The 11703-nt window shown below is 43.6% G+C and overlaps 1 protein-coding gene and 1 long non-coding RNA gene across 3 annotated transcripts in view; one reads left to right on the forward strand and one right to left on the reverse strand.

Annotated features, from left to right (window-relative positions):
• The window catches only part of SLC6A20 (solute carrier family 6 member 20), a 52836-nt gene that overhangs the window by 38508 nt on the left and 2625 nt on the right, over positions 1-11703 (forward strand). For both annotated transcript variants that reach the window (XM_039525177.1, XM_039525176.1), the window contains exons 7-10: positions 1966-2128; positions 6468-6672; positions 7978-8137; positions 10585-10750. In XM_039525177.1, the coding sequence (XP_039381111.1) occupies positions 1966-2128; positions 6468-6672; positions 7978-8137; positions 10585-10750 (694 nt within the window). The remainder of the gene's footprint in view (positions 1-1965; positions 2129-6467; positions 6673-7977; positions 8138-10584; positions 10751-11703) is intronic.
• On the reverse strand, positions 207-2408 carry LOC120398124. The gene is made up of 3 exons (XR_005594197.1): positions 2063-2408; positions 709-832; positions 207-490 (listed from the first exon to the last, which is right to left on the reverse strand). It is a non-coding gene; the product is annotated as an uncharacterized LOC120398124 (long non-coding RNA).

The raw sequence follows: 11703 nt of genomic DNA on the forward strand, positions 1-11703 counted from the left end.
GAGTTCTCAATAAAAGGCTTACTTTTGAGAAATGAAAATCGTATGGGGATAGCCACATTTTCATTCAAAGGAACCCTGTGGCTTGTCCCCCCACCCCACCCCATTATAAAAGAGTAAGCATGAGAAGGAAAATCCCAAGAGTCGCCGTATGACACAAAGGCACAGTACAACTATCGCTGCTTGAAAAAGCTTTGTACAATAGCTGGAAATTCCACAGACTCTTCAGTGTCAAGGGCTCTCATGGTACATCATCCCAGGAATTATCCGAACAGATTATCAAAATAGCAAACAAACAAGAATTTTGGAAAGTGCAAATACCGAGGGCCAAATTTTGCAGACAACCTTTTTGCAGATACAATTTACAACCTCAAAACATATGTCCAATCAATAGTTTTGCCCACAGTTCAGTTGTGGGCACAAATCTGAGTATCAGATTGCAGGCTCAGTTGAAGTAGATAGAGGTGCAGGTGATTTTTACTCACTGGTCATTCTGTGAACACAAGAAATGAACACAAGATGTACAGCCACGCAAACTCTTAGACACAAGATTTACAGATACATGCTGTGCCTGGCCTGGCTGGAAATACAGACCTTAATCTTCACCTAAATCCTCAAGAGGACTTAGAATCTGTTTCTTCAGAATTATCTGCTCTCCAACATGCATTAAGTTCTCTGCTTCCTTTTGACTTGTATAAATAAATATCTTACCCTGACATGCCACCTTCAGTCTGGTGGTAGAAAATACTGGAGAAAAGACTGAACAAGCAGAAATCCTTTTCTTTTTTCATGATGTCAATCATTTGCAGGTATGCACAGTGACATAACAACAGGTCTGTGTGGAAAGGAGATAAATTTGGTTCTCACGTGTGTCAAGCCTTCTGGCAGAAGTACTGCTGAGAGATGTAACAGGAGTAAAGAGCATGAAATATGCTATGCGTTTGATCTCAAAACTACGTCCCCGAGTCCTTAGAAGAGTGCAACCCTAACTGCCTAATTGATCCAAAAGTCATTTTCATGGTCAGGTCTGGACCATGATTATAATCAAGTGGCTTTGTTCCAGTATCCTGTAGGATAGCTCCCAGACATGATGTGCCATGTGAGCCAACCCCCATATCAGCCTGAATCTCTGTCAAGGTACTAAGATATGTTCCACCAGCTGGATGATCCTGCAAGGTGCTGAGTTCTCCCTGCTGGGAACTACGAAGCATTGACTCCTATTGACTACAGAGAGATCTGAAGGAGTTCAGCACTTCACAGAAGATGCTCAGCACACTGCAGGATCTGATCCTAAAGCCATGTAAAGTCTCAGTGACTGGACTATTATTATATTTTTGTTAGATTTACGCAGCACTAACCTATTGCACCTATCACAGCAGAGGACAGGCTAATATTCCAAGCATCTCCTTTGTCAGAAAGTAATTGATGCCATGTGGTCGTCATATTAAAAGAGGCACAAAGGAAAAGAGACAGAGGGGCAGATTTTCAGCTGATGTAAATACCATAATACCACTGATTTCAGTGGAGCTACGCCAGTTTACATGAACTGAGGACCTGAGCCAGAATTTGGGACCATCCAAACTGAGAGGAATAAAATAAGAAAATTAATTTTCATATAGATGCATAGATTTTAAGGCCAGAAGGAACCATTATGATAATCTAGTCTGACCTGTTTAACATAGGGCATAGAATTTTACCCAGTGATTCCTGCATCAAGCCAATAACTTCTGGTTAAGCCAAAGCACATCTTTTGGCCCAATTTTCCTTCTTCCCCGTTCACAAGTGTAGTTTCACATTTAGCCTCTTTTCAGCACACTTTACTGAAGTATAGCAAGCACTCTCCTGCCTGTCCCTCTGTGTTATTCTGGTGTGCACGCCTCCACTTAAAAGAAGCTGCATCCAAATTCTGCCACTGAAACATTTCTTCTAGCTTTAGTAGAAAGAAACTAAATTATCTTGGCTTTATAGGGTAATATTGCTGTTGACAAACGTTTTCGACCTGGAAGAAGGAGCTTTAACGGCAGACAATCTCGACAGTATGAAAGATTATCTAACGTCCACTTACCCAAACCGGTATGCAGAATTATTGCCACAGATTAAAAACTGCAGTTTGGAAGCTGAACTAGACACGGTAACTTGCTCCTTTGTGCACCAGCCTTGGTTGTCTTTTTTTCTTTGTTTCCTTTTCCCTCAGTCAGAAGTGGAAGCTTATATTGATGGTTGGGTCTAAGGGAGAGAAAGAACACGAACTCTATTAGCTCTTGTACTGATGAGGAGGTCTTGAGTATATTTTATGTGATGGTAGATGTTACACTTAGCTTAGGCAACCTAAGCAACTCCTTCCTTGCTTAGGCCACTTAGCAGCCCCAGGTGATTGTAGCCTTTATGTAAAGATGCTTCTACTGAGTAACTTTAGGTGGAACATTTATATTCTCTCTCTATATATTATATCTATATTCTGCAGCTGCTGGCTGCCATAATTTGCTTCTATCATAATAAGCCAGCTGTAAATTAATACTCACCTATCCCCTGGAGAGAGGGGGGAATTGTGATCCAGAGGGGCATCTGTAGGCACAGTGCCTCCTGGGGCAATGCATGTTACACACCAACCCAGGCTCTGGGCTGTGACGCTTAGTCACACTCAGACCTCTTCTGATGGTCTTGGCTGGGCAAGCGAATTCATGAAAATAAAAAAACCTTCTCATGCCCCTCAAATGGAAGAGGAGTCAAACTGTTTGGAGACATTCAAAAACTCCCATTCCAACTTCCCATGCGCCCAGGACTCCCTCCCTGCAAACCTGGGGTGCACTGGGATCTAGCCACGCAGCAACTATTAATTGGCATCTGACCGCTGGACCCTGAAGATGGCACAACTCATTTTGGTGGATGCTGGCTCTGCTACAATAGCCTTAGGACCTAATCCTGTAAACTTTACCTGTGTGAGTAGCCTTTGACGTTAATGGAATAGCTCCCATAAATAAAAGCAACAAAGAATCCTGTGGCACCTTATAGACTAACAGACGTTTTGCAGCATGAGCTTTCGTGGGTGAATACCCACTTCTTCGGATGCAAGTGGTGGAAATTTCCAGGGGCAGGTTTATATATGCAAGCAAGAAGCAAGCTAGAGATAACGAGGTTAGTTCAATCAGGGAGGATGAGGCCCTGTTCTAGCAGTTGAGGTGTGAAAACCAAGGGAGGAGAAACTGGTTCTGTAATTGGCAAGCCATTCACAGTCTTTGTTCAATCCTGAGCTGATGGTGTCAAATTTGCAGATGAACTGGAGCTCAGCAGTTTCTCTTTGAAGTCTGGTCCTGAAGTTTTTTTGCTGCAGGATGGCCACCTTAAGATCTGCTATTGTGTGGCCAGGGAGGTTGAAGTGTTCTCCTACAGGTTTTTGTATATTGCCATTCCTAATATCTGATTTGTGTCCATTTATCCTTTTCCTTAGAGACTGTCCAGTTTGGCCGATGTACATAGCAGAGGGGCATTGCTGGCATATGATGGCATATATTACATTGGTGGATGTGCAGGTGAATGAACCGGTGATGGTGTGGCTGATCTGGTTAGGTCCTGTGATGGTGTTGCTGGTGTAGATATGTGGGCAGAGTTGGCATCGAGGTTTGTTGCATGGGTTGGTTCCTGAGCTAGAGTTACTATGGTGCGGTGTGCAGTTACTGGTGAGAATATGCTTCAGGTTGGCAGGTTGTCTGTGGGCGAGGACTGGCCTGCCACCCAAGGCCTGTGAAAGTGTGGGATCATTCTCCAGGATGGGTTGTAGATCCCTGATGATGCGCTGGAGGGGTTTTAGCTGGGGACTGTATGTGATGGCCAGTAGAGTCCTGTTGGTTTCTTTCTTGGGTTTGTCTTGCAGTAGGAGGCTTCTGGGTACACGTCTGGCTCTGTTGATCTGTCTCCTTATTTCCTCGTGCGGGTACTGTAGTTTTGAGAATGCTTGGTGGAGATTTTGTAGGTGTTGGTCTCTGTCTGTGGGGTTAGAGCAGATGCGGTTGTACCTCAGTGCTTGGCTGTAGACAATGGATCTTGTGGTGTGCCCGGGATGGAAGCTGGAGGCATGAAGGTAGGCATAGCGGTCGGTAGGTTTTCGGTATAGGGTGGTGTTAATGTGACCATCAATTATTTGCACCATAGTGTCTAGGAAGTGGACCTCCCGTGTAGATTGGTCCAGGCTGAGGTTGATGGTGGGGTGGAAGCTGTTGAAATCGTGGTGGAATTTTTCCAGAGTCTCCTTCCCATGGGTCCAGATGATGAAGATGTCATCAATGTAGCATAGGTAGAGAAGGGGCGTGAGTGGACGGGAGCTGAGGAAGCGTTGTTCCAGGTCAGCCATAAAAATATTGGCATATTGTGGGGCCATGCGGGTGCCCATAGCAGTGCCACTGATCTGGAGATATATATTGTCATCAAATTTGAAATAGTTGTGTCTGAGGATAAAGGCACAGAGCTCAGTGCTGTGGTATCATCAGGGATACTGTTCCTGACAGCTTGTATTCCATCAGCGTGTGGGATGTTGGTGTAGAGAGCCTCTACATCCATGGTGGCCAGGATGGTGTTTTCTGGAAGGTCACCAATGCATTGTAGTTTCCTCAGGAAATCAGTGGTGTCACGGAGATAGCTGGGAGTGCTGGTGGCATAGGGTCTGAGTAGAGAGTCCACATATCCAGACAGTCCTTCAGTGAGAGTTCCAATGCCCGAGATGATGGGGCCTCCAGGATTTCCAGGTTTGTGGATTTTGGGCAGTAGATAGAATAGCCCTGGTCGGGGCTCTAAGGGTATGTTGATTTGTTCCGGTGTTAGTGTAGGGAGTGTCCTGAGTAGATGGTTCAGTTCCTTAGTGTATTCTTCAGTGGGATCTGAGGGAAGTGGCCTGTAGAATTTGGTGTTGAAGAGTTGTCTGGCGGCCTCCTTTTGGTAGTCAGACCTGTTCATGATGACAACAGCACCTCCTTTATCAGCCACTTTGATTATAATGTCAGGATGGTTTCTGAGGCTGTGGATGGCATTGCGTTCTGCACGACTTAGGTTATGAGGCAAACGATGTTGTTTTTCCACAATTTCTGCCTGTGCACATCGGCGGAAGCATTCAATGTATAGGTCCAGACTGTCATTTCGACCCTCAGGAGGAGTCCATGTGGAGTTCTTCTTTTTGTGCTGTTGGTGGGAGGGTAACTGTGTACCATAAATAAGAATTTCAGGGTCCAGCCCAAAATGTTCAAATCTTCTATAAGCAAAACATGGTCATCACCATGTCTGCCAGAAATGCCTCTCTGTAGATGAACTGGCAGGAGGTGATGTAAGTGCAGGGCTGCTCCTTTGTTCATCCTTTCCCCTCTGCTCAGGCAGCCAATTGACTTTGCTCAGTAAAGCACCAGCTTTACTGCTCAAGCCCTAAGCTCAACCCTGCACTAAGGTTTCCTCCAGCACAACTGCCACGTACACTGGGCTTCCACATCGTCCATCCGCCCGGCACTAATGGTGTGGCCATCAGTAGTACATAGCACGTTACTGGTTGCAATGAATGTGGGCAGGTTGCTAGGTTTTTGTGTAGGTCATAAGTCTGGCCCTTTGAGATTAGATGTAAGAGGATGTTGCCATATTACTTATAGAACTAGGAGGGGAAATGGTCTGCATGTCTAAACCCAGCTTTAATAACAGCCATCTAGTCACTTGACTGCTCTGCCTGCGTTTCCCATCTGCACTAAGGGCGATAATAGCTACCCTTGGGGAGGTGCTGACTCAGGCACGTTAATGTTTGTCAAACATTTTGAAGATGAGAAGTGCCAAGTATTGTTATCGGCTTAATTCCTGCCCCACCACTACCCAGGGAGTAGTTCTTCTACACGCTAGCAGGCCCATTGAAGTCAACGGGTGACATTCTGCAAATCTAAAGTCATTCAAAGGACTTCAGTGGAACTCCTCAGGCTTTAGGAACCAAGATCAGGATACGATTCATTTTGATTACTTAGGACTACTTGCCTGAGTAAAGATTGCAAGATTGGTCCATTATTATTCCAGGTAGTAGTAGGAGGCCAATTCTGCACCATTCAAACAGGCCAGCAAAGATCTCAACTAGTTCATTACACAAGGCTACTGGCACAGTTACCATTTTGCCATCATTAAGGTCCAGATTTTGATGCCTTTATTCATGGTGAGTAGTCTTATTGGAATCAGTGGGTCTCCTTGAAGAGCAAGACACTACTCAACAAGAGTAAAAGGTGGCAGAGTTTAGACTTACTTTACCTACAGTTTTCATTTACTGTTTAAAGTGGTAGACGTAGAGCTTCAGTAAGAGGCAGGAGACGTACTTTTAATGAAAGGTTATTTTGGGTTAAAGTTCTTTTGTATAATAATCTGATTTTGATTTCTATCAATAAATGAGCAAGGACGTAGCTACCTGAGGAGCTGACACCACCATGCTTGGTTAGGTTCTACTCTCTTCTTCTCATTGGCAGGCTGTCCAAGGCACTGGACTGGCATTTATAGTGTATTCGGAAGCAATAAAAAACATGGAGGTCTCTCAGCTGTATTCAGTGCTGTACTTTATTATGCTGCTGATGCTGGGCATAGGCAGTATGCTGGGGAACACTGCAGCTATCCTCACCCCTTTGACAGACAGCAAATTTCTGTCCACCCATTTACCTAAAGAGGTGATCTCAGGTAAGTTCACTACCACATAATAAAACAGGTTGAGAGCGGGTAGGAATTCTGGCTGCATAAGGAGTGAACACACTCAAGAGGGATTTGGAAGCCCCCAGCATGGAAGGTTCTGCATGCCCTCCACTCCCACTGACTTCAAGGGAAGTGAAGGGTACTCAGCCCCTTGCAGGCTCAGGCCCTAAGGGGAGTTGACTGATAGTGGGGAGGGATAGCTCAGTGGGTTGAGCATTGGCCTGCTAAACCCAGAGTTGTGAGGGGGCCACCTAGGGATCTGGGACAAAATCAGTACTTGATCCTGCTAGTGAAGGCAGGGGGCTGGACTCGATGACCTTTCAGGTCCCTTCCAGCTCTATGAGATAGGTATAGCTCCATATTCTTTACAGTGGGAGTTCTGAGTAAGGACTGCCCCACCCCCAAAGCCTGTCAATTGCATGAGGAATGTCATGTGAGGCCTGGTCTCCAGCCTCCAAAATGCAGTTCTCTCACAATGACCATAGCGTGTATCATTTTCATTCATCAAAATAGTGCTTAAAAAGAGGCCAAACATGATACAAATAAGGAAAAACAAAACTATGTTACAAGTACACAGTGAATATTTTTTGAAAATCCCTCCCTCCAGTGCTTCTGCCGCCGTACAGCTGATTAGCACAAGCCTGGGAGAGAGGGAGGGGTGAGGAGGAGGAATGTGGCATACTTGGGGAAGAGGTGGGGCAAGGGCAGGGATTTGGGGAGGGATCCAATGGGGGAGGGAGGGGTAGAGTCAGGGCGGGGCCGGAGTGGAGTTGGGGCAGCAGGGCACGAGCCCCCTCCACCTGTACGCCAGAGGGAAAAATATCAGGACAATTCACGTCCCAACAAACAAGTAAATATCAGTACAGTCCCGATAAAATCGGGACGTCTGGTCACCCTAGTACCATCAGAGAACATCCCAGATGCTGATTGCAACTCTCTGTGCCTTTTCAAGGCTTCTCTGCTAATTTAGATAGGAAAGTGCCACATGAAGCAACAATTCTTCAAATGTGGGGAAATGGTCTTTAATGATTTATAATGCAAGCTACATACACTTAACAACTGTAGCACAGGCCTCACCCACATCGACGCTCTAGCCTGGGTATTTATATAACATCAATCACCGTAGTATCTAGACATTGCTAGTTTTCTTGGTTGCCCTAAGAAGACTACCAATTACCACTAAAAACACGCTAAAACCCAATGTCTTTTATTCAATGCAAAGCCTCCAACTCCTGCCCTAGTAACATTTGCCTTTCCGTTGTGACTAAAATAACCTCTGTTTTATTCCTACAGGTATCGTGTGTTTCATCAACTGCATTGTTGGCCTGGTGTTCACCATGGAGGCTGGAAACTATTGGTTTGACATATTCAATGACTATGGAGCTACCCTCTCTCTGCTGCTCATCGTCCTGGTGGAGACGATTGCGGTTTGTTATGTCTATGGGCTAAGGAGGTAAGAGTTTAAAACCTCCTCCCTTACTGCTGTAACTGTGCCATCGCAGGGATATGGTGCAGGCAGGACACACTGGGGAAAGCACTTAGGCCAGCACAGCAGCTCCAGGAAAAAAAAAAATCTTTCATCAGATTTGAGGACTGAGCTGTTCTTTCAGCCTGGGCAGCTAAGAGCAGGTGATACACTCACAGAGCTAGGTGGAGGTGGCACCTCCCCTGCAACATGTTTTCATTCCCTCACAAGCCTCCCTAGGGAGGGTACCAAAGTCAGGATTCATCCCTGGGAAAGGGAGGGGTTAGAGCTGAAGTGACCACACTACACATCCTCTGCAACTCTGACACCACATCTCTCCCTACAGAAGTTTAAAGCTGACTATATTTAAAATATTTAAACAATATTTAAAAAGGGCTCTAGAAGTGATCCCGGCAATTACACACTGGTAAGTCTAACGTCGGTACCAGGCAAATTAATCGAAACAATAGTTAAGAATAAAATTGTCAGACACAGAAAAACAAACTCTTGAGCAATAGTCAACATGGTTTCTGTAAAGGGAAATCGTGTCTTACTAATCTATTAGAGTTCTTTGAAGGGGTCAACAAACATGTGGACAAGGGGGATCCGGTGGACATAGTGTACTTAGATTTCCAGAAAGCCTTTGACAAGGTCCCTCACCAAAGGCTCTTACGTAAATTAAGCTGTCATAGGATAAAAGGGAAGGTCCTTTCATGGATTGAGAACTGGTTAAAAGTACAGGGAACAAAGGGTAGGAATTAATGGTAAATTCTCAGAATGGAGAGGGGTAACTAGTGGTGTTCCCCAAGGGTCAGTCCTAGGACCAATCCTATTCAATTTATTCATAAATGATCTGGAGAAAGGGGTAAACAGTGAGGTGGCCAAGTTTGCCGATGATACTAAACTTCTCAAGATAGTTAAGACCAAAGCAGATTGTGAAGAACTTCTAAAAGATCTCACAAAACTAAGTGATTGGGCAACAAAATGGCAAATGAAATTTAATGTGGATAAATGTAAAGTAATGCACATCGGAAAAAATAACCCCAACTATACATACAACACGATGGGGGCTAATTTAGCTACAACAAGTCAGGAAAAAGATCTTGGAGTCATCGTGGATAGTTCTCTGAAGATGTCCATGCAGTGTGCAGAGGCAGTCAAAAAAGCAAACAGGATGTTGGGAATCATTAAAAAGGGGATAGAGAATAAGACTGAGAATATATTATTGCCCTTATATAAATCCATGGTACGCCCACATCTTGAATACTGTGTACAGATGTGATCTCCTCACCTCAAAAAAAGATATTCTAGCACTATAAAAGGTTCAGAAAAGGGCAACTAAAATGATTAAGGGTTTAGATAAGGTCCCATATGAGGAAAGATTAAAGAGGCTAGGACTCTTCAGCTTGGAAAAGAGGAGACTAAGGGGGGATATGATAGAGGTATATAAAATCATGAGTGATGTGGAGAAAGTGGATAAGGAAAAGTTATTTACTTATTCCCATAATACAAGAACTAGGGGTCACCAAATTAAATTAATAGGCAGCAGGTTTAAAACAAATAAAAGGAAGTTCTTCTTCACACAGCGCACAGTGAACTTGTGGAACTCCTTACCTGAGGAGGTTGTGAAGGCTAGGACTATAAATGTTTAAAACGGGACTGGATAAATTCATGGTGGCTAAGTCCATAAATGGCTATTAGCTAGGATGGAAACTGTCTGCATTTCTTTAGGGAGGAGTTGTTTGGGTGAAAAAACTGCTAGAAACATTATAAATGAGTCTACCTGCCTTCCTCCAGTTCTCTCTCTTACCATGACCCAATGTTTTCCACTTAAATTCTGCTCAATACACATTACAAGCCAAATTCCCTGCAGCCAGGTCTCTTTCAGCTCACACCGTGCCTAGCCACATACACTTTTTCCTACAGGCAGATTTGGTCCTTTATAGTTATAGAGCACACCTAGTAACATGATATTTGTACATATTTAGATAGGACTTGTTACAGGATTCACACATTAATCTCTAGGCCCTACACATTAGAAAGCCCCCACAAGCCTTTTTCCTTCATATCTTTCAAAATACACCTTTTCCTAATGTAGAGCCCAATGGTATTTAGCTGTCTGCAATTATATCCATCCGAGTTTTCTTGGCCAAGAAATACAATGATGAACTAAATGAGGAAGGGACCTTGAAAAGTTATCAAGTCCAGGCCCCTGTACTGAGGCAGGACCAATGAAACCTAGTCCTTCCCTGACAGGCATTTGTCAAACCTGCTCTTAAAAACCTCCAGTGATGGGGATTTCACAATCTCCCTTGGAAGTCTATGCAGGAGCTTAACTACCCTTACAGGTAAAAAGAAAGATTTTCCTAGTATCTAACCTTTTAATGCAAAATCTAAATAGTACAGTTGAACTGCATTTTTTTGTTAAAAAACAGATTTGAAAAAGACCTTCTCCTAATGATCGGACACAAGCCAAACTGGTATTGGAAAATTATGTGGGCTTTTGCCAGTCCTGTGCTAATTATAAGCTTGTTTATATTTTACCTCACTGACTACATCCACACAGGAACACTGCAGTATCAAGCGTGGGATGCCACACAGGTATTTATTTTACTTATCACTTTGTTTCATCACCAGTCCCTTCTTGCCATTGGAACCTGGAGATATCCACATATTCAAGACATGGGGGCAGCCTGCTCAAATTGCACCAGCTGAAAATTAACACAGCAGGTTTCAATCTGAAATATGGGTCTTTAATTTTAATGACAGGCAGAAGCAGCCACATTCCCTAACCCTCACACAAATACTAAAGCTTTAATCTAAGAGTTAGAATCACTTGTGATATTTTGAATGAACACAAAATTTATAAAAACAGCAGTGATACCGCACTAAGTGATCAATTGTGAATAGGAAATGACATTTTCATGAGACCAAGAGGTTTTCAGTACTTCGAACAAAGCTCCCACACACAATAGAATGAATCACAATCCAATTCATTCTCCCTAGTGGGCATAATACATGTTTTATAAAAGTACTTAAATACATGTTTATCACAGAGAAAGAACAATCTGGATTTTCTTAAGAAAATTCCAGGACATGTTCCCTTTATGTTATTAAAAGGAAAGCAATCAATTTTATAGTGTTTTCACACCACTGCTAATTTGGGTATCTGAAAGGGTGTGGGTTTCTGCTGTTGGCTGGAGAACTGCAGATCCCAATGCAGCAAGACTGAAAACATTTTGCAGAGACAGGGATCACAACTGTGCCTGCTGAGAAAAGTTTCCAGTGACACATTTGGCCTCAAAGTTAAAAGCTTACATAAGCACTAATGTTTCTCACTATTTAATGTTAAACAGCTGTAACAAATATTTACCTGCACAAGCTATAGTAAGCTTTGTTGCTTGCTGCCCACCTCCAACTGGTGATAAGCGGCAACACTTAAAAGACAGCTAGTATACTGCAGTATCTCACAATGCTAGCTGTAGGAGTTGAATCACAGCAGATAATCCCTTCAAGTGTTCAGAGAAATCTAGATGGTGCTGCTGAATGCAAGA

Source organism: Mauremys reevesii, linkage group 2 (assembly GCF_016161935.1).
Source record: "Mauremys reevesii isolate NIE-2019 linkage group 2, ASM1616193v1, whole genome shotgun sequence".
NCBI classification, from domain to species: domain Eukaryota; kingdom Metazoa; phylum Chordata; order Testudines; family Geoemydidae; genus Mauremys; species Mauremys reevesii.